Source organism: Delphinapterus leucas, chromosome 20, assembly GCF_059928025.1.
Source record: "Delphinapterus leucas isolate spDelLeu-1000000601 "Yukka" chromosome 20, BTC_Dleu_Yukka2, whole genome shotgun sequence".
In the NCBI taxonomy this organism is placed as follows: domain Eukaryota; kingdom Metazoa; phylum Chordata; class Mammalia; order Artiodactyla; family Monodontidae; genus Delphinapterus; species Delphinapterus leucas.
The window spans coordinates 47,031,772-47,055,739 of record NC_143148.1 but is presented as its reverse complement, the minus strand read 5'-3'; the positions used below and the strand labels follow the sequence as shown (position 1 = coordinate 47,055,739).

General features: G+C 39.0%; 1 protein-coding gene across 1 annotated transcript in view; it reads right to left on the bottom strand.

The window, feature by feature from the left end:
• Positions 1 to 23,968, bottom strand: part of HYDIN (HYDIN axonemal central pair apparatus protein) — a 431,283-nt gene that overhangs the window by 263,994 nt on the left and 143,321 nt on the right. Inside the window, exons 9-10 of the mRNA XM_089902455.1 lie at positions 20,382 to 20,583; positions 13,984 to 14,167 (exon numbers count right to left, since the gene is read on the bottom strand). Coding sequence (XP_089758581.1) covers positions 13,984 to 14,167; positions 20,382 to 20,583 — 386 coding nt within the window. The remainder of the gene's footprint in view (positions 1 to 13,983; positions 14,168 to 20,381; positions 20,584 to 23,968) is intronic.

Below are 23,968 nucleotides of genomic sequence, written 5' to 3'. Positions count from 1 at the left end.
TATCTGCACATTTCACCGTGGCGCTTTTCCAAACCTTGGAACGGGTATCTGTTTTATTCTGATAAACAGCGACTACCTGGCCCATTTTGATTTGTGGGGGTTTTTAGTGATACGGAGTGCTATGAACACTCGTGGCCAGAATGAGCAGAGAGGCCAGGCAGGAAAAAGTGGCTCATCCATTCACTGGTGTATCAGTGGGTAGTCCATCTCAGAATGTCTAAAGACCTGGCCTTACTCCTAACCCATGAGACAAATGTATTCCCCTGCTGGGTTTAGGCTCTGCTTTGTTTAGAAGTGTAGAATGGACACAGCTAACCCGTTCCTATCCAAACTGACCACTGGGGCCATCTTGGATCCCTAGAAATCCTCTGCTAGAAAAATCTCACCAGAGCGGTAAGAAATGCCCCAAAAAGGATATGCTAGGAATCAGATAAGCTCGGTACATGTGTGAAAATTCAAGGGCCTTACGGTTTGAGCTGGGCCAGACCACTTTCAAACACAAGAAAATCCAGGGTCCATGCGCATACAAGAAGGCAACAAACTTAAGTTCTATCCCAGAAGCACTCTTGCACATCCCATCATCAAAGAAGTCTGATTATCAGACTGGTGGGTTGGAAAACCGTGGGACAGACATGCTACAGAGAAGCAACCAGAACCTCCAAGAGGAGGGAGCAGTGGATCCAGGAGCGGACTGTCTGATATGGAGCCCCCTGGAAGCTGAGAAGCCCTTCCTCCACGGGGTTCTTCAGACTGGGAGAATGGGACTGTGGGTGCCGTGCTTTCTTATCCTGGGCTGCAGCTGTTTTGTTGTGCTTAAGACGTAGTAATTTACGGCTTTTACTGAGCCCCCGGAGACAATTCAAGGACAAATCCTATGCTAAAACCTCTCCTGGGCTTGTATCAGGTAATGTGCATTAAGAGGGCTGAGTGTATCTACAAAAACAGAAGTGTGGTCATTCAGTTTCCTCCCACAGAGGGATGTTTTCAATATTAGGTCATTTGAAGGAGGTAGGAACATGCAGAAGGACACTTTTATTTTTCAGTTGGGATTAAAATAAAAGTTAAAGAACTTCAGTTTCTTTACAGCAAAAACTCACTATAGCATTTTCTACCAAATCAGAGAGAGCAAACTCCAGTAACAGGCAACCAGCCTAACGTGACCCCACTGCTACTTATATATCTTTGATACATTTCATATTACTTTTCCCACACTTCTGAAGTTAACTTCCATGTCATTTATGTCTCTGAAAATAATTTTTCTTTCTTTATTGCTCAGTTCTAAAGTTTCTTTCTGAAAGCCAAAACATTCAGAATGTTCCCTACTGGCTCTGACATCAATATCCTTTCCTCCCAGTCCTGTGAAACCAGCCTCATCGTACAGAACCCCCTGCTGTTCTGCTTTCCTTCCATATATGACTCCTTTCCCATCACTGTCCATTTTCCTGCTCCAAATGAGAGATGAGTATGGAGAATATAATCTGTAAATGACCATTATCTTGTTTGTCGAAAATAATTGTCCCAATGGCCTTCACTTTTACTGTAATTACCTTCCTTCTTGGTCTTAATGTTTTGTTTTTCCCTCAGACCCATGACTGCCTTTCACTTATTAATCAAGTGACCTGCTAGAAGGAATCAACTTTGAATTTTCAGGTCTAAAGTTAATTCCCATGTTTGCAGTTTTTGCCCCAATATTAAATATTTCTGGAAATGGAATTTCTGGAAAACGAACAACCAAGTGACTCGACAGGGACAGTTCTGAGACTTTCTGAAAGCTGTCTATGAACATGTCACCACTGGTTCATGACAGGTCATTAATACGATCATGAGAAAGGTGTCTATTAAAATGATCTCCTTTAAAATTATATGGGCAATGATTAAAGAGGCTCTTTAAAAATTCTCTATTGAAAATCTTTAAATAAAAATAAAATATTTTAAAAATCACCTTTCTTCCCCCCCCCACCTATTACCCATCTCCTTCCTTCCTTCCAATGAAGAATTATTTCTGAAAATTTTGCAAAATCAAAACCCAAAGTGCAAGAACAGAGGGTTATGTACACATTTAATTTACTTGGTTTATCTGGAAAGTAGTTTACAACATGACTCAAGGCCTAAATTTATCATATAAAATAGCTGCATTTTAATTCCCAACTTACACTTAGAAGAGTAATCTAAACGTTTGCCCACTCAAATGTTATACTTTCCGATCATACTTTCTAATCTGACAAGAGATTAGACACAATACAAGACTGAACTGTATATAACTCCAAACTATAATATTTGCAGCCATTAACTGAGAGCTCACGTTCCCAGCACTGTGTTAAAATGCTGATATACATTATCTAGTTCAATCTTTACAACCTTGTGAAGTAGTACTATCCCCATTTTAAAGATGAGAAAACCAAGGCAAGGGGAAGTTAAGTATCTCACCCAAGGCCACATCAATAGTAAGTGGCAGAGCCGGGATTCTGTAATACTTTTTTCTTTAACTTCCTGAACCCTACTGCAATTATAACAAAATGTCAGGTCTCACCTTTCTCATATTGTTTTTAAAAAATGCCAGGAGAAATTTAAAAACACTATAACCGACAATCAGGCTTCATTGAAGCCAGCATGACCTGGTGTTCCTGTCTAGTGAACATAGTAGGACACTCTTCATACTCAAACATTCAGGTAACTTGGAAGGTGACTCACAGGAAGTTCTTGTGGATGATACAGTCAACATTGGAGGATCTTTATCAAGCTATCCTGGTGGGGTAGGGTACAGCCAGCTCAGAACAAGCTCAGTGAATAATGACTTCAAGAGCAGCTATAATGTGTAATGAGTTCCATCATGTTCCACCAAAATGGAAATATTCTTGACTATATAATCAAATATTTTCAGCTATCTTATCATATTTAAGAAAAATTTAAAGAATTTCTCTTGGGAAATAAAAACATCCTCTTAAAGTCAAATTTCTATCAATCAATAAGAGAAAAAAATAAAAGCACTGATTAGAAGCTATAATCTGTGTCACTACCCACAATTGCTCTTGTAGCACCTTTCAGATCAATGGGAGGCTCTCTATTGTCACTTGGGGCAAAGAGAAGTGTCTCAGAGATACAGGGAAAAAACAGAAGCTAAAAAACTGAAGGTAAACTATCCTAATTATCATGGAGAGAAAAGATTGAACTGGCACATGACATGCAAGGAGATTTTTCTCGTCCAGTATATCTCCTAGGACTAAGAAACTGTGAATTTAGTAAAGTTTTGATTCTTAAAATAATGACCAGAAAAGTTTCTAAGAGAGGGGTTTAAGATTTGGCCATCTGTCAGAGAAAGTTTCACAAAAGGTGTGTTCTATCTTGGGTGAGATACTCCAACCCATGTATGGTGAAAATTCCAGTGGGGTTTTGCAGAGCTGAGGTAGTTGTGCATGATGCTCATGCCTTTCTCTGGAGACAGCAGACATACGTCTCTGCCAACAACGAAGGGTCTTGATTTATTTAATAAGCCATAAGGAACCTTGCTGTTTCTAAGACTTCCCTAGGCCTCCCTCCACCTCCAATGGTTCTCTAATCTGAGCACAAAGAGCTGAGAGGACAAACAATAATAAAGGGAGGGTGAAGAATGGGAAAACCACACTGACAGAAGAGCCGTGACTTGTCAAGGACAGTTTGCTCTCAGCAGATCCCTGTCCTCCTTTCTCCCTTCCAGTGTCCTTTTCCAAGGAGTCAGCACCCACATGTTTGCAATGTGACTCACGACTAATGGTACAAGAAGTGGAAGGGGGTTGTAGTAAAAAGCTAGATCTTTCCTCTTTGGTAGCCATCTGGGCTCCCACCCAACCTGGTTCTGCTGAGCTCACATGCTATGCCGATTTGGGAAAAATAAATTAATTTGAGCTGTGCTTTCAAAGTCTGAATTGCTGAACCACATGTTTTCCGCAGGCTTAGGTGATGACAAAGCATAGTTTACTGTTACTTACATGGTAATAAAGAAATTATCAAGTTTCTCTCCCATTTTAAGGCTTAGTTACATTAAGCTGAAGCTTCCCTAGGGATCCTGGATGAAGGAGCAGAAATGTCTTCCCTGCTCACTGATGTCAGTCAGCCAATCATTTAGGGCCAGTTTGGCCAAAGATCTTTAAATTCTCAGACCCTTATTTCTGAGAAAATATCAAGTGTTCAACATTCAGAAAATTGCTGCATCTTAAAAGTGTGACCTGAGCCAGCAGTACCAGAGTTCAGAAACAAGGCTAGCACAACTGTGCTGTGATTTCTCAGAGGACTCCTAGATGCCCATGGAAACCGAAAGCTTAATTCTCTCTTTTTGCCCTGTAATAGTCTTCTGCCTCTCAATTCTCGCAACTGTGTTTTTTTATCTCTGACTCTCTTTCACTCAGGGTACCCAAGAGACCTAAGCAGAGGAAATAACAGAATGAGACTGTCAAAATTCTGTACAGCCAAAGTCCATCTAGTAAAATAGAATATTGTATTTCTGAAGGTAGTCAATTCCACTTGTTTTTCTGGAAGGCACAAAACATGCCTAATAGACTAAACTTCACAATTCTTTTCCAAAGGGGGAAGAAAACTATATGGATGCAAGTGGCTTGAGAAATGATCAGTATTCTGTAGAACGTACTACCTTCCCTAGGTCAGGAATAAATGGGAAATTTTAGGTTAATTACATTAATATTTCAAGACATTATCAAAAGAATGGACATGAGGAATTTGATAAAAATGGTAGTAATACAGCACATGCTTTAATGACTAGAACAACAATTATGGTTACTATTAGAATATCAATAAACTACCAAGTAAAAAAAATTCCTTCCAGCCCATTTTCTTGTATCTGCCCAGGAATGCCTTCTCCCTGGGTCTTTGCCCACCCACTTCATCTTCAATGAACATGTCTGGGGTCTCTCAAAAGACAAACTCCCACTTCAGCACTCTGTGACCACATCAGTACCAAAGATGCCCCAGCATAACTCCTCAAGGTTCTTCCAACAGACCCCATGGCAATGGTAGGCAATGAGCATGATGAGAAGACAGTGGAATTAACCAGTGGCCAGGTGGTGGTAGAACAGAGTAAGAACTTGAAGTTCTAGAGTTTTGGATCAGACATTCTTACAGCATTGAGTCAAACTACTTCTCACATGATCACATAAATAAAATGTGATTTAAATTCAAACCCATCACCACTTTTTGACAATTTAAGGACAGTGATCTCTTAATCTTGAATCTACTTGCTTTAAATTGAAAGAGCCTCTAAAATAGGAACAGTGTTCCCATAAAACACTCAATACACAGAGAACACAATAAGGGCTAAACTAAACTTTGTTTTGGCTGACGCATTTAAAGAACCAGATATATAGACATAGGTCTGAGAATATAAGCATATCATTTCTTACTTCCTTTCAGACCCTAAGGTAACATGGGTTTTTTTGGGTTTTGTTTACTTTTTAAGTTTACCTCAGTTGAAGACAATATCCTTCCTGGTGGACACAGAGGCTGAAGGGCCCATCAGAAAGCAAGGTAGTCTCTAAACCCCTGCATCAACCTTCAATTTTATTTTTATTTTTTGAACAGGACGTCAATTAGAGATTGACTGGTAGATCAGTAGGTGGCACTGCTTGGTTTTAATCATCTCTGCTTCTACTATGAACTCAGCTCATACCAAGAAGCTAATCAAAAGGAATCACCTCCTAATAAAAAAACTAATCGATGATCCATAGCTCAAGTGTCAGAAATTAAATAGTGGCTATTTGGTGTAACTGATCTTCTATGTGAGCAAGATTCAGAAGGTCCTTCAGTAGAAAATGGTGATGAACAAGGTATAATAGGGTAGAAAGACATGTAGGATAGGCTGGCAAGTTCTCAGCTGTCTGGTTCTCCTCTTGGCCATCCTTCTCTGTGAATTCACAGCCTCTCCTCTCTTTGCAGGGCCTCTAAAAATGAGCACCTGGGGGCTGTCCTGGGCCCACTGCAAGTTTCCTTCTTTGCTCTGCTCTTAAAATTTCCATCCGCTTTTCACGCCTTCCATGAAGACCTCTAAAGGATACTCACCTCCAGTCCTGATTCCCATCCCACAAGTACTGCAATCCCAAAATTATTTGGACATCTAGTGTCGTCTCAAATTCAACATGTTCAGAAACAAAATCATCATCATTAATTGATTTCCATTTGTTCGTTCGTTCCTTCCTTCCTTCAGCCACCCATTAATTGGTACTGTGCTAGGCCTGGGATACAGATAAAGATAAGGCACTCCTTGATGTTGACAATCTCGGAGTCTGTTCTCAAACTGGAGAATCATAACCTACTAGCTAAAAAGGATCAACATGCCCAAATATCCTTATTTTGTGTAAAAGGCAACTGATGCCAAAGGAGACCAAACTGCTTGTTTAAGGTCACATTCGCCATTGGCAAAGCTAGGAGTTAAACCCAGGACTCCTGACTTGCTAATTCCTATCAAAGACATCATAATTCTCCCAGTCACTCTAGTTCAGATCTGAGAAGACATATGATTCCTCACCATGTCTCACCATCAACGGCCAGTCAGTCAAAAAGCACTCTAGTGTCTTTCCTTTGAGCATCTCTCACATCTGCTATTTCCTTTGCTTTCCGACCATCACCAGGCTGTTCCAGGTCAGTGTCACCCTCACACGTTACCCTCCACTTGCCTGCAGAGATGTTCAGTTTCCCTGACCCTCCCTGCACTAGTGAATTTCCCCTGCCTGACCTGCACTACCCATCCCACCCTCTAACCATCCTCTTCCAATTTGATCCACAAGCTGATGCTATGATAATCTTTCTAAAACACCCCGAACACATCCTGTTCCTGATCCAAACCTTACAGTGAGTCGCAGATACCCTCAGCACCAGTTACCAAACTAGGATCCACACAACACTGACTCCGGTGGATACTGTGTGGGAAAAGGGGTCTCTCGTCCTGGGGAAATACTGTTTGCACTTTTCCCTTTGAGAGTCACCTTCTCTCGAACCAGTATTTCCCAAACTTATTTGAGCACAAAATTCCCCTTGGCAAGGAACACACACTACCACCCCTCAGATCCAGTATTTACAGAAAACATAATGTGGGAGACAGTCGGCTATAGTGTAACGGGTTGCCAGGGCAGCCCAGATATGCCAACTCTCCTTCTCAGTCTCATTTCTTATATTCTCCATGACCACCTGCTCCAGAAAAATCCATCATTTCATTGTTGTTTAATATGCTATGAACCTATTATTAAAAGTTTCCCTTTTCTTTGTCTTCAAAATTTCTCCAATTGGAAACATCCTTCTTCTTCTTTTCTATTTAAGTAAATCTTACCCTTCCTCCAACATTCAGTTCAGATCTCATCTCTTCAATAAACCCTTTCCCAACTCTATCATCCAAAAATACTGCAGAATTTATTTACCTGTATCATAAAACCAAAATCTCAATAGTGGAAAATACCCATAGTTCACATTAGAGTCAAGAAGCTAATGAAATTACAGAATTTTCCCATCAAATACCTTCAAAACTAATTTACAAGGTAAGATTATATTACACTCACAAGAACTGTATTTCTATAAAACTATCAGGATCTTTAAGTAGGAAAAAAGGAAATTTAAGATCAATAAATATACCAGTATAACTGACACTGAGTTCTGTTATTCTGACCAGAAAAACACTACGGATAACACTAGGAAAAATTCATGCCTTAATTTTTCACTTTGCAAAAATGATCAAGAATCAGCTAATGAATACTATCATGAGAAGAAAACCTGAATACTGTACAGAAAAGACAAAATTATTACAGATGCCATAAACATCACTTAGGTACTAAACAAATATTATCCCCTTCCTGGGTATTTTTTTCACATAATATAAATGAAATTAGTCTCATTTATTTAAAAAGGTATCATTTCTGTGTATCATTATTCTACAAAATGTTTTTCTTCCTAATAGTGAAAAAATGCCTTGTGATAAGAATGCCCAATTCAGTTCCTATCTAGAATTCGAAAGGAATCATATTAAGTGCCACATTTTAACACATATATCTGCAGCAAGAAGCTTTGGGTTTCGTGCATGAGGAGAAGAAAATCTGAGGTACACCCAGTCTTCCTACTTCTGAATTTGAAATATACAAGCCTTACCTGCAGGCCTCCCACCTCCTTCTCACCACCAATGTTTGCCATCCCAGAGTCACCCACTCCCAGAAGGCTATGAGAAAAGGACAGCAGTCATCAGTCTGGATTCTCCGTACCAGCTAGGAAGAATCTTGGACTGCCTACACTCTGGACCTTACCAGCCATGTCTAAGATTGCCATGATTGATTGCTCCTCCCTGCCTCTGCCTCACTCAGCAACTTACTTGCTTGGACTTGTCATGCCTTCCTGATCTTTTCAGCATCTTTGGGCATGACCTACTTTTATAGGTGCATGTCCTGTCCTTCCAAGACTGTATGCTCACCTTGATTTAACCTCTTTCTGGGCTAACTCATTATATCTGAAGATCCCTTTGCTCAATTGAGCCCTGGATAGTCTTCTGACAGGAGAGAAGATTCAGCCTCAACCCACATCTCCAACCTTGTTTCCCTACATGAACCCTTTACTTCAAGCAAACTGATCCACTAATGGAACCTTGAATGAACCATGCCATGCACACCCCCAATTTTGTTTTCCAAAAGTTCCATCCTGCAAGACCCCGTTCAAGGCTCTGCTCTCAAAAAGCCTACTCTAACTTCTTAGCCTATGATAATCACCTCAGCCTCTGAACTAGTGTCCTGATTGTCTGTCTTTACCTGTGATTCACACAGCAAGTCCCACTAAATATTAGTTCCAAAGGATATCTCCAAGGGGAAGGCTCCCTCTTAAGAGATTTATAATGCTCATTATCATATGAAAGACTTTTATAAGTCTAACGGCAAATAAACCTTTCAAGCAATATTGAACCCAGTGTTTCTCAAACTTATTTAGCCATGGACTCCCTTTTCTATGTTATATACTGTAATAATTTGGAAGTACAGACATAAGGAAAACTGGTACGTACAGGTCAATGGCACTTCTCACAAGTGACTTTTTATTCTAATGTGTCCTTGTGCCCATGTCTTCTCTCCAACAGGTTTGAATGGCAGCTCTAACTAGCTGTGGGTCTTCTCAACTCCTATTGCTGTCTTTACCCTCACAGCACTCTATGCTTGCTAAGTTTAAGGTAATGTACAGTGCCTAGCAGATAGTAAACACAGAAGATGCTGGTTACTTTCATTTTGAGGCAGTGGGGCAGAGTGGTCAGGAGTTTGGTCTGTGAAAGAAGCACATAAATATATAAAGCAAATATTCACAGACATAAAGGGAAGAATTTACAATAATATGATAATAGTAGGGGACTTTAACACCTCACTTATATCAATGAACAAATCATCCAGACAGAAAATCAATAAAGAAACTGTGACCTTAACTGACACATCAGACCAGCTGGACTTAAGAGATACCTACAGGACATTCCACTCAAAAACAGCAGAATACACATTCTTTTCAAGTGCACATGGAACATTGTCCAGAATAAATCACATGCTAGGCCACAAAACAAGTCTCAACAAATTTAAGAGATAGAAATTATATCAAGCATCTCGTCCAACTGCAACAGTATGAAATTAGAAATCAATCACAGGAAGAAAAACAGGTAAAACGCAAACACATGGAGACTAAACAAAATGCTACTAAAAATCAATGGATCAATGAAGAAATCAAAAAGGAAAGCAAAAATACACCAAAATGAATGACAATAAAAGCACAACTTTCCAAAATCTATGGGACACAGCAAAAGCAGTTCTAAAAGGGACATTTACAGCGATACAGTCCTACCTCAAGAAACAAGAAAAATTTCAAGTAAACAACATAACCTGCTATCTAAAGGAATAAGAAAAACAACGAAGCCCAAAATCAGCAGAAGGAAGGAAATAATAAATATAAGAGAGGAAGAAAATAAAATAGAGACCAAAAAAAGAAAAAAACCCAATAGAAAAGATCAGTTGAAACCAAGATAAATAAAACTGATAAGCCTTTAGCCAGGCTCACTAAGAGAAAAAGAGACAGAACACAAATAAACAAAATAAGAAACGAAAGAGGAGAAATTACAACTGATATCACAGAAATACAAACAATAATAAGAGAATATTATGAACGGTCATATGTCAACAAATTGGACAACCTAGAAGAAATGGATAAATTCCCAGAAACACACAATCTTCCAAGGCTGAATCAGGAAAAAATAGATAATCTGAATGTACCAATTACTAGTATTGAAATTGAATCAGTAATCAAAAAACGTCTAAGAGAAAAAAGTCCCGGATTGCCCAGCTTCACAGGGGAATTCTACCAAACATATAAAGAAGAGTTAATACTTATCCTTCTCAAACTATTGCAAAAAATTGAACAGGAGGGAACACTCTCAAACTCATTCTATGAGTCCATTTCCCTGATACCAAAACCAAACAAAGATACTACCAAAAAAAGAGAAGATTACAGGCCAATATCTCTGATGGATACAGATGCAAAAATCCTCAACAAAATATTAGCAAGCCAAATTCAACAATATGTAAAAAGGATCATACATCATGATCAAGTGGGATTTATTCCAGGGATGCAGGGATGGTTCAATATACACAAATCAATTGCTGTGATATGCCACATTAACAAAACAAATGGTAAAAATCATATGATCATCTCTCAATAGATGCAGAAAAAGCATTCAACAAAATTCAATACCCATTCATGATAAAACTCTCAACCAAGCTGGTATAAAGGGAACATACGCCAACATAATAAAGGCCATTTACAATAAATATATAGCTAATATAATACTCAATGGTGAAAAGCTAAAAGCTATTTCTCTAAAATCAGGAACAAGACAAGGATGCCCACTCTTGAAAATTCTATTTAACATAGTATTGGAAGTCCTAGCCACAGCAATCATACAAGAAGAGGAAACAAAAGCATCTAAATTGGAAGGGAAAATTGAAACTGTCAGTATTTGCAGATGACATGATACTATATAGAGAGAACCATAAAGTCTCCAACAAAAAACTACTAGAGCTAATAAATGAACTCAGTAATGCTGCAGAATATAAGACTAATATGCAGAAACCTGTAGATTTTCTATACACTAATAATGAACTATTAGAAAGAGAAAGCAAGAAAACAATCCCATTTACAATTGCATTAAAAAGAATAAAATACCTAGGAATAAACTTAACCAAGGAGTTGAAAGACCTGTACTCTGAAAACTATAAGACACTGATGAATGAAATAGAAGATGAAACAAATAACTGGAAAGATATCCCGCATTCATGGATTGGAAGAATTAATACTGTTAAAATGTCCATACTACCCAAAACAATCTACAGGTTTAATATAATCCCTATCGAAATACCCATGACATTTTTCAAAGAACTAGAACTAGAACGAGTAAACCTAAAATTTGTATGGGACCACAAAAGACCCCCTAATAGCCAAAGCACTCTTGAGAAAAAAGAACAAAGCTGGAGGTATCAGGCTCCCTGACCCCAGACTATACTACAAAGCTACAGTAATCACAAGAGTGTGGTACTGGTACAAAAGCAGACACATAGATCAACTGAACAGAATACACAGCCCAGAAATAAACCCACACACGTACGGTCAATTAATCTATGACAAAGGAGGCAAAAATATACAATGGGGGAAAGACAGTCTCTTCAATAAGTGGTGCTGGGAAAACTGGACAGCTACACGTAAAAGAGTGAAACTAAAAGACTTCCTTACACCATGTAAACTCAAAATGAATTAGAGACCTAAAGATAAGACCTGAAACCATAAAACTCCTAGAAGAGAACATAGGGAGAACACTCTTTGACATAAATCATAGCAATATTTTTTTTAATCTGTCTCCTAAGGCAAAAGAAATAAAAGCAAAAAATAAACAAATGGGACCTAATGAAACTTAAAAGCTTTTGCATAGCAAAGGAAACCATTAACAAAATGAAAAGACAACCTACTGAATGAAGAAAACATTTGCAAATGGCATGACAGATAAGGAGTTAATATCCAAAATATAAAAACAACTCATAGAACTCAATATCAAAAAAAACAAACAATCTGATTAAAAATGGGCAGAAGGGGCTTCCCTGGTGGCGCAGTGGTTGAGAGTCCGCCTGCTGATGCAGCGGACACGGGTTTGTGCCCCGGTCCGGGAAGATCCCACATGCCGTGGAGTGGCTAGGCCCATGAGCCGTGGCGGCTGGGTCTGCATGCCCGGAGACTGTGCTCTGCAACGGGAGAGGCCACAACAATGAGAGGCCCGCGTATTGCAAAAAAAAAAAAAAAAATGGGCAGAAGATCTGAACAGACATTTTTCCAAAGAACACATACAGATGGCTAACAGGCACATGAAAAGATGCTCATCATCACTAATTATTAGAGAAATGCAAAGCAAAAAATAAAAAAACAATGAGATATCACCTCACACCTGTCAGAATGGCTATCATCACAAAGCCTACATATTACAAATATTAGAGAGGATGTGGAGAAAAGGAAACCCTTGTACATTGTTGGTGGAAATATAAATTGAAGCTGCCACTATGGAAAACAGTATGGAGGTTCCTCAGAACCCTAAAAATAGAACTACTGTATGATCCAGCAATTCCACTCCTGGGTACATAATCCGAAAAAAAGGAAAACACTAATTCGAAAAGATACTTGCACCTCAATGTTCATAGCAGCGTTATTTACAATAGCCAAGATATGGAAGCAACCCAAATGTCCATGAATAGATGAACAGATAAAGAAGATGTGATACACACACACACACACACACACACACACACACACACTGAAATATTACTTTGCCATAAAAAAAGAATGAAATTCTGCCATGTGCAACAAGTGTATGGACCTAGAGAGCATTATGCTTAGTGAAATAGGTCAGATGGAGAAAGACAAATACTATATGTTATTATCTAAAAGACAAAACAAACAAATGTATACGGCAAACAGAAACAGACTCATAGATATAGAAAACAAACTAGTGTATACCAATGGGAAGACAGAAGGGGGAGGGGCAAGATAGAGTTATGAAATTAAGAGATACAAACTACTATGTATAAAAAAGATAAGCAACAAGGATATATTGTATAGCACAGGGGATAATAGTCATTATTTTGTAATAACTTTAAATGGAGTATAATCTATAAAAATATCAAATCACTATGTTGTACACCTAAAAAAAAAAGTTTCGTCTGTGGAATCAGACAGATCCTGTTCTAACTCTGGCTCAGGTCTCACTAGACAGACATTGAGGTCAAGGACTATGTCTGTTTTGTTCATCGATGCCTGGTACATACGCAGTGCCTGGTACAGAACATGCACTCAATAACTATTTATTGAGTGAATTAAGGACAAAGCAGTTTTCAACCCGAGTGATTTTGCCCACCAGAGGACATCTGACATCTGGACAGAGTTTGGGTTGTCACAACTAGCATCCGATGGGTAAAAGTCAGGGCTGCTATTAAATATGCTACAATGTGCAGGACAAAGAATTATCCAGCCCCAAATGTCAATAGCGCAGAGGTTGAGAAACCCTGCTCTACAGTGAGGCTAATGAGGGATAAATTTCTAACTACTGACACTAATCGTTTGGGCTCGAGTAAGTTATCAAATTTCTCTAAGTCTTAATTTCCTCATCTGTAGAATGGGGGACTGATTAAAACTGATAATATATATACAAACAAGATAAAGTATGTAATATATATGAAGTGTTTAACAGTGACTGGTGCATATAAAGTGTGACCTATAAATGTAACCTCTGAGTGTTCTTACTATTAATCTTCATTCACTGTCTCATAACGACAATGAGGCTCCTCAGATGGAATCTTTATGCTCTTGGAACTCACCATATCAATCTCAGAGAGAGTAATCCCATCAAATTAAGCCCTGCATCCCCACTACATTTACTGTAAGGTCAGACTGTATTTATGTGCTTACCAGAGGCTCAACACTGAAAATATTATTCAAGAAGAGCATGCTATCTGCCTGAACCAGCTTTCTCGGATTCTCAAAGGTGCGGGACAGAAAGGAAAGACACTGTTGTAGTGAAGGATCAGTAATGCACTCCTCAAGAAACCCATCGATCTCATTCTTTTCCTCTTTGGTAAGATCATCACAGACCCTAAAAAAAAGCAAGAAACATGAGATTCATTTTGATACTCCCATGAAGGACATTGTAAAGGGCTCCCCACCAGCCCATCCTCTTGGGAATAGTCTCACCCATGACCTTGGGGTGGTCCTTCCTTGCCCTGAATCTATAATATACCAGCTGAGAGACCTTGTACTTTAACCTCTCAAGAACCTCAGCTTGCTTCCTTCAAGAAGTGCTCCCAGGCTTCCTGTCCTACTCAATGCCCATTTGCTTACTCCTGAGCCCTTAGTATATTTGTACAAATATTTTCTTTTAGGTAATTGTGTTTTCCAGGCTGCTTTTTCAATATTTAACATATACCCTGCCTCTCACACTTTAAGTGCAATTTCATTTCTGCTACACTTGCTTAGCTTGAATTCCTTCCTAGCTGTTATTACCTAGAGAACAGAAGCTGGAGCCAGCAAGGCCTAGAGCTTTTTTTGTTTTTGTTTTTTTAATTAATTAATTTATTTTTGGCTGTATTGGGTCTTCGTTGCTCGGCGCAGGCTTTCTCTAGTTGCAGCGAGCGGGGGCTACTCTTTGTCGCAGTGCATGGGCTTCTCATTGTGGTGGCATCTCTTGTTCTGGAGCACGGGTTCTAGGCGCACGGGCTTCAGTAGTTGTGGCATGCGGGCTCAGGAGTTGTGGCTCGTGGGCTCTAGAGCGCAGGCTCAGTAGTTGTGGCACACGGGCTTAGCTGCTCCGCGGCATGTGGGATCTTCCTGGACCAGGGTTACATTGGCAGGTGGATTCTCAACCACTGCGCCACCAGGGAAGTCCCAACGCCTAGGTTTTGGTACTGACTCTACTATCTATTTACTTACTCTGTGACTTCAGGAGTTACTTAAATCCTCTAAGCCTCAGTGCCTTCATCAATAAAATGGAAAGAACAGGAGCTCCTCCATCATAAAGATATGTTGAGAATTAAATGTGATCAAGGACCTGGTATAGTTCCTGGGACAAAACAGTTGCTCAATAAATGCCAGTTTTCTCCTTGTATCAACCGCAGGCAATTACCAAGCTGTCAAGCTTATAAAATGCTCAGACTACACCTGGAGACACGTCCTATTTTTCTCTCTCTTTCTAGATCTTCATATCCCTTGTGATAAGTCAGAAAAGCAGCCTTCCCGACATTCTACTCGTTACTCAGGCTATGCTCACATTACTCCTGGTGTCTGTTACTTCACCTGAACTTTGAAGACTGAATTTCATCTCCTTCCAGTATACATGACTATTTTCCCAGCATTTTACTGGTATTACCAGTGGTGAGAGATAAATTATTTAGTAATGTGAGTACTGACTGAGAGGCTAGGGTCACTGAATTCCAGTCCCAGCCCTATTTTCTAAATGACTTCACACAAACCACATGCTCAGCAATGTCAAATAACTCTTTTTTAAATAACTTTTGTGTTCAGGATCCTTTGGTCACATAGCATAAAGAAGTCAAAGAAATAGGTTCAGTATGTTCTGGTCCCAAGGAAGAAAGCATTCTGTGCTCCCTTTTTATTGCTAGATGGGAAGCAGTGTACAAGGTGGCCAGAGCAGCTGTCCTTTTATATTGCTGGGCAGGGCAGGGCAAATTAAAGACAGCTCAGTCCACAGAAAGAAAGGAAACCATGTATTCCTGCAAGTGGAATTTATTGATATCTATTCCTTAGGAATAAGTTCTCAAAAAAAAAAAAATCATGGATGTAAATAAAGAGCAACAAAGAGGTTCATCAAAGTTCTAGCAATAATACTAAAAAAAGTTGGTAAATTCGATGTAACAGATTGAAGTATTGGTTCAATAAATAATGGGAGTCATATACATTACATTTACTCAGGGGGGTTAATGGAAATGGGGTGTGGTGTGGGGATAAAATGCTTTATGTGGACCAAGGATGGTAATGCTCTATGAATTGAGGAGTATGATTAACTCAGCCCTTACACTAGAAAACAAAAGAGGACAAAACAAAAATTCCCAAATGATGCTCTTCTCCCACGCTGCATGGGGGGGTGGACACCAGATGTCATCCTCTTTGCCCTCTATGCAGAATTAGAGCCAAGGCTGAGAGTCTAAGAAGGGAACGTGCAATACCACCTTAAGCTGGGCTGACTCCAACAAGGACTTCTATATACCTCAGTCTATTGTTTTGCCATCTTGTTGTGCTGATACTCATGGTCTCTTGAATTCAGAGGTGGTTCTGTTTTACAGATGAAGAGACCTCTCATCAGAGAGTGTAATATCACACCAACCTTCTCTTTCAGTAAAACCATGGATTTAACCCACTTTGCAAATGGTCTGCTAGCCCGAATACCCATCACCTTCAGGCATCAACTACAGTCCAGCTAATGGACTATACTCAATGGGGAACCCTTGTGTCTCAAGTACAGTAGCATTGAACTAGTATTGCCCCTTATCTTGAGTTCCTAGAGACCTGCACCCTGCTCCTTTACAACACCCCTAAGAGGTGGTAACTGGATGCTGAGGAGATTAAAAACTAAGAACCTTGGCCATCATTGTTGGCAGAAATACTCCCATGTCCACACCTGGCAAGGAAAGGATGGAGCCATCCACCTTCAGATGGACTGTGTGACCCTGGACACACAACAACTCTGCGGTGCCTGTTATAAAATGAGGACTAGAGGTCCTCTTCCTGTTTATCAGGTACCACTCAAGTCTTCAGATTCTTTTATGATTAGGAAAGGGAAGGGCTCCCCAACCACAACTGAGGTTAAGTTGGAGCCTGGGTGGCAGGCTCAAAGCTCAAATAAAACTGATTTATTTAGAGAAACATGTCATTTCCAACACTGGAATGTTTTGGAACACATCTATGCTGATCACTTTGTTGGGACGGGGGCTCCATTGAGGATTGTACAGTTCTTCCACAGAGCAGATCTAGAATTAGAGCAGTTGCTATGGAGACAATGGCCATGACCCTGATGGAGAAATAGGGAACAGAAATCCTCAAATGCCCATGCCAAGTCTCTGAATATAATAAACTGTGATGAAGATGGGGATGAAAGAATCCTGTAGGATGTTTTATAATCCCTGAGGCCAAGACAGAAGAAGTAAGGAGGAAAGAATTCAGCACTAGTTTTTGAAGAGATTAATTTCTGCAACTCTCAGAAAAGTATCAGGAGAGACCTAAAAGATGATTTTTAAAGGTTCTTATATCTGATTCCTAAGGTTTAAAAAAAATGGAAAAAAAATTTAAGCCCAGAACTTCTTCCTAGGGGAAATAACATCTTCATTGTCAGAGTCTGGAGCCTGAGATTAGCCCGAGGCCCCTAAATCTGGACATGTGTCCTAAAGTTTGTACCAACGTGTTTTGGTAGGCAGAGAGGAAGTCATCCTTCCTAGAATGGAAATTATAAACTGCCAGAAAGGAATAGGGCTCAGTAGGGCTGAAATTCCCCCACTGGGAGAAGAGACGTCCAAGTCTTTGCTCAGGAACATCAACAAGACGCTGGAGAACAAGAAACCATGATGGCTGGAATAGGGTCTTAAGGACATCCATAATACTAAAGCAATTAGAATTCTTGAAACCACCATGGAGCAACTTTCAGCCCCTGTAGCTGAATGCCTTGGGATGAGTTTTAAGCCATGTTATAACTGGAAAGCAGTGGGCAGGCTCTTGAGTCTCACTTAAAAATATACACTGAAGTTTTAAAATCTTAGGTCATTTGGGTGCTGCAAAGGGAAACTTTAATCTCTCAAAGTATACATGAGCCCATTTAGATCATCTCTGTTCCAAGTTCAGGACAAATGTGGACCTTTCGCTCTGCACGTTAACTACAGAGGCTGCGGAGGGAAGAGGAGAAAAGGAAGAGGTTGCTCACCATTAGGAGCAGGAGAGTCAAACATTAAAAAGATTATTCCAGGGATTCCTGCACTGGCCTTGCTGGGGAGCTCAAGAGAGAGTTTATACCATTAGCTAAAGAGCTCACTGCTGCTTCCCAGGGGTGAGCAAACCTCTGCCCACAAGAAAGCTATCCAAGAACATTCTGCTTTATCTGCCACTGATGTGAGCCTAAGAGACAACCTAAGGGTTTGTGACAGGGAGGAGGAGAAGGCCTACACCCACAGCAAGAGCACAGCCACCCACCAAAGGGGCAGCTATCCAAAGACAGGAACCAAATGTTCAGTAAAGAGCAAACCTCTTTCTTTGCTTTGCTTTCTGAGAGGATGGGCGTTTCATGGCTAGTTGCATCCAGGACAAGAATCCATGGCTAATAATATGAAACTTGTGGCATGCTTGGGAATGTATCAAGAAACAAGAGAGGCATGGGAGAGAAGACACACCTGGTCAAATAAGAGATTAGGCATCTGGCCCTAAGAGAGGGGTAGGGAGAGGGCATGGAACAGAATATTCAATAGACTCTTCACTTAGATCAACCAATCCAGTTTGCAGGAACATGAGTTATGTCACCGTGTGTCACCCACACACAGCAAGGTATTCTTATTTGGCCATCTGAAGTCACTCTTCAACTTCATTGTTTAAGGGAGGGGCATGATCCAAGATGATAAAATTGGGCTTCCAATTATGGTTATGAAAGTGCTCTTCAATATTGTTCCCTTGCTACAAAAAAACTGCTAGGGGAACTAATAGAAAGAGCAAGAGAGACAGTGAAAGAAAGACAATGCAAGAGAAAAGGAAGAATAAGGCTCAAGGATAATATTAGAGATAGAGCCATGAGTGTTGGAGGAGGTGAAGTTGGGGGGGGCGAAAATCCATCCACGTGTGTTTGAAATTATATTCTCTATACCTTAAGCATTTCTGATAGCAACTGGTTTGAATTTTTCCTGAGTTTCACTGTTGAAATTAACTTCTGTAAATATTTTTTGGACATAGGCATGGCATCAATCACGTGCTATACATTTGGTCAAACACAAAGACATAGTTGAAATTAAAGCTGGCTTTCCCTCTGATAGTATATACTCATTCTCCCCAAAAGATTATGCCCACAGCACAAGTAGGATATTGAAACACTACTTTTATTGCTGTTTCTTTATTTGTACCTGCTCTCCTATCTTATCTTTAAACAGGCCTGGACCATTCCGATTGTTGGTACATACATGTCAGCTGAAGAATCAGGACAGATGGAACCATGGATGAATAGTCTCCTCTTGCCTTTTTAAACTACTGGTATCTACACCATGAGGCAAAATGAAGTTTTTAGGCAGGAAAGGCTTTTCTTTTCTCACTTTTTAAAGATGGCACAGGGGCAATCTGGTGATTAAAGCTCATTGTCTGAATGATAAAGCTTCTGGTCCACTGTGTCCTATCACTGTCACAGCTCCTTCTGATTCAATTATGGACAGCACACTGGGGGATTTCTGCCTGGTTTCCCTAGACCTAAGACTTTTATTTTTATCACATACTAACTTGGTTTTAAACAAAGCTTTGAAGCTTCCCAGGGCTAATCTTTAATGAAAATGGAGAGGCAAATAAAAAAGGCTGAAATAAATTCCAATGAAAGCAGCAAAAGAACTAATTCAGGGAGGATGGAAGAAGATAAAATTGCAAATGGAATTACAGTAATCAAGGACAGATTCAGTAAAAAGAAATATTCAAAATTTAACAGTGATGAGATTAATTAAAACAGTTTGGTTTTCCATTTTATTAATTTTCTCCACTGCCTGAAGTATCATTTTAAAAAGCAGTAGATTAAAGATAACAACAAGAAATCACTATTAAATTATATGATTAGCAGGGATTGAGAATGCTACTAAAACTGAAAATATAAAAGCCATTATATCTAAGCCCTCTTTTTCCCTATTCTTCATATTTTCTGAAAGTACCTTTTCACTGAAGAAAAAAAATAAAAAGGCCACATTGATCCCAATCCAAAAGAGATTATTTTTAGAATCCCTATGAAAACTGATCGATCTAGTTAGGGTTATGAAAAGAAATAAAGACATATAGATTAGTTTTGAGAGAATAGTGAAGAATGATGTATTTGGTCTTTAAAATCCAGGAGTTTAGCTACTGATAAATTAAAACTGGGATAAGATTAACTGAGGATGGACAATGTTGTGTTCCACATAGCTCAGCTCCAGTTCTTTAAATGAAAAAGGGAGCATTGTACACTGGACCCAAGTTATAATAAATTTGACACTGAGTTAGAAACTTACCACAAAAGTCACAGAATTTTCATAACTAAGTTTCATGTTCCCCCAAATTATATAGATAGCGTATAGATAGTGATTTTTCTTACAAACCTATACTTTTCTCGGTCTTCCTCTTCCTGCGTAGCAAATATCTTCCACTGGAAATGGGCAATGATGTTACTGCGGTTGTGAATAGTCAGAGTTCGCTGATTGGCCAGAGATAGGTAAGTTTTCTCAAGGATCAAGGAGTTCTTGTCCAGCCTTATGTTCATGTCTATAGCAGCTCCATACAGAGATATAAACACTTTTTCACCTAGAAATTAACAAAGTATAAATACACTTTGAGATTTATTCTAGAACTATGCTACTAGGCTATTTTTACCCCAAGGTGACATTAGGGAATATAGCACAAGCATTAGACATTTCATACTACCCCCGCCCCCCCCCCCCGCCACATCAGTCAGAGATCAGACATGATGAGAAACCTGAAATGTTATGTTTGGTACAGTTATAGAGAAAAACTATCTTGCTTGGTTATTGTAAAAAATACATAAAATATGAATTGTTGTGGTGAGTGCCACCAGTCTTTTTCTTCTTTGTAGTAGTTTAAAATCCGACAACCTGACCATGAGGGCACCTGAGTTGTAGAATTATAACCATTAGCCTCATCTTTATTGCAAGCATGAGCTGGATTTCTTAAATTAACTGCACCCAGTACATCTGGGAAGAGCTGCTCAGTATGAGAGGGTCTAAGTCCAAACAAAGGGGATCAGGAAGGAAGCATTAATAACTTCATTAATAGAAAACCAAATATTTAAAATGAACCACATCCCTAGGGAGGGCGGATGGGAGATGCTAAAGGGAGGGGATATAGGGATATATGCATAGATATAGCTGATTCACTTTGTTATACAGCAGAAACTAACACAACATTGTAAAGCAATTATACTCCAAAAAAGATGTTAAAAATAATAATAATAAACGACAGTTTAAACTCAAAGGAAAAAAAAAGGGAACCACATTCCTAAACAACAGCAATTAAAACAAAACAACACTATCTCTGGATAGTGGTTACAAAGAAAGAAAAACACAGAAAGACAAAAGTTATGTTTAAATTTTTAAATGTTAAGAACACCTTTGTTCAGCATGGTAATTTAAGGCCTTGACTTCATTCAGGATGCACCAATTGCCTTGATTCTAGGTATATAAATGAGGCCCCTGGGACTTCCAAGAAGACACAAAGCTACAAACTATATTCTATCTGATCTCTGCAATGTCACAGCAGGTGCCTCAGTCTGACGTCAAAGTAGAAAAAGGAAACACTTAAATATCATCAATGTTCTGTTGATCTGTGCTGTTACCATTTTAATCAGAACCAGAAAGCCTAGTCACTTGGACTTTATTTTTTAGCAAATATTTCTGCTATATTCATGACTATATGAACTGAGCACCACTTAGTAAGTTGATAACCCTTTATACAGTACAAATGTTTTCTAGGCCCAATCACTTTGAACACAGCAACATCTTCCCCAAAGTTTAAATAAAAAGTAAGTATCTAGGGGACTTCCTGGTGGTGCAGTGGTTAAGAATCCACCTGCCAATGCAGAGGACACGGGTTCAAGCCCTGGTCTGGGAAGATCCCTCATGCCACGGAGCAACTAAGCCCGTGCGCCACAACTACTGAGCCTGAGCTCTAGAGCCTGCGAGCCACAACTACTGAGCCCACGTGCCACAACTACTGAAGCCCGCACGCCTAGAGCCTGTGCTCCGCAACAAGAGAAGCCACCACAATGAGAAGCCTGCGCGCAGCAATGAAGAACAGCCCCCGCTCTCCGCAACTAGAGAAAGCCCGTGCCCAGCAACGAAAACCCAATGCAGCCAATAAATAAATAAATATATATTTTTTAAAAAGTAAGTATCTAGGCATTTTAAATTTTTATTAAAAAATATGTACATGAAGTAAAAACTAAGTACTATAAGAGCATATACCATGAAAAGAAAACATCTTCCTCTCCTTCACTCAATCCCAGGCCTGCTTTTTAGAGTTAAGAATTGTTAATATTTTCATGTACTTCCTTCCCAAATAAAGGTATGCACTCTTGTCAACTTTTAAGCTTTCTGATGAGTTAAATTTAACAGTCTGATGAGTGAAAACTTGCTGCTTTAATTTGCATATTCTTAATTATAGATGATGTTAAACATTTTTTCATGTATTAATTGATTTTATACACACACACACGTGTGTGTTATATCGTTCTTTGATCATTCATCAAAGAAGCTATCATTCGTGTGGGGTCAAGAGAGATAGAAATCAAAGCCCTAAGCCTACCAACCAAAGGGGGAGGTTAAGGCAAAAAAGGGATGTCCCCACAATAAGCTGATCCTCAAAGGACTGTGCCTCAAAATGAGGGTAAATGGGAAGTAGACTAGCCCTAGTTCAGAGTTAAATATTATGCTGGCATTACCTAAGTCTTTCAGAGAACTTTGCGCCTTGAATTTGGTGGTCATGGACTAGTTTTGCCTTCAGAAACCTGGAAGAAGGAACCCACTTCTCTTTGGAGTAAGGTACCTCCATCCAAAGTTTCAAATTGTTCAACATTTTCTTTAAAAAAGCCAAACATAACCAGGCATGCAAAGAAACAAAACTCCATATGCTAGAACCTGCATATACAAGAAAAATAGAAGTAGACCCACAAAGAATCAGATACTAGAACCAACTATGCTTAGTAGTTTAAAGAAACAAAGGATGCACTTGAAGCTCTATCCAAGGAATAGGAAATTTTAAAAAGATCTAGAAAATCTGAAAAAGAGCTACACTCTAGGCTCTAATAGAAACAAAACAACTTAAATTTTTAAAAACTCTAAGAATACACTCAATAAGATAATGTTATCAATTTTCTGAAAAAATAGTGAAATGGTTCAGAAAATACAAAAGGCAATATGAAGAATTAAAAATAAATGGAAATGCAAAATGAATGGGTAAAAGATGAGGCAGATTAAGTAAGAAGGTGTAGAAGTGTTTAACTGAAAGCTCAGAAGAAAAGGAAAGAGATAATGAGGCAAAGACAGTATTTCAAGAGATGATGGTTAGGAGTTTTCTAGGATTGATTAACGACATCAGTTTACAATTCAAAAAGTGCAATGAACATCAACTAGGATAAATTAAAAGAAGTTCATACATAAATATATTGCAGTGAAACTAAAGAAAATCAAAGACAAAGAGAAAATACTAAAAGCAGCGAGGGAAAAAGATTATCTTCAGAGGACCCATGGTTAGGATTACAGCTAACTTTTCAACTGAAATAATGGAAACTAAAAAAACAATAGGATGGCTTCTTCAAAATGATGAAGGGGAAAACAATGCCAACCAAGAATTCTATAGTTTTTCCGCATTTTTTGGTCTACAAATGTCTTTGTTTTGTCTTCACTTTTAAAAGATATTTTCAATGGGTAAAGGATTCTTAATTAGCCTTTTTTCTTTTCAGCACTTGCATAATGCCATTTTACTATCATCTGGCTTCCATAATTTCAGCTGAAAAGTTTGCCATCAGTATTATTAGTGTTCCTTTTAAGGTAATGTGTTTTTCTTTCTCTAGCTACTTTTATGATATTCCCTTTGCTTTGGTTTTCAGCAGTATTTGTATCACTAAGGGTTTGCTGAGCTTTGTTTAATTAAATGGATTTGTTAATTCATGGAT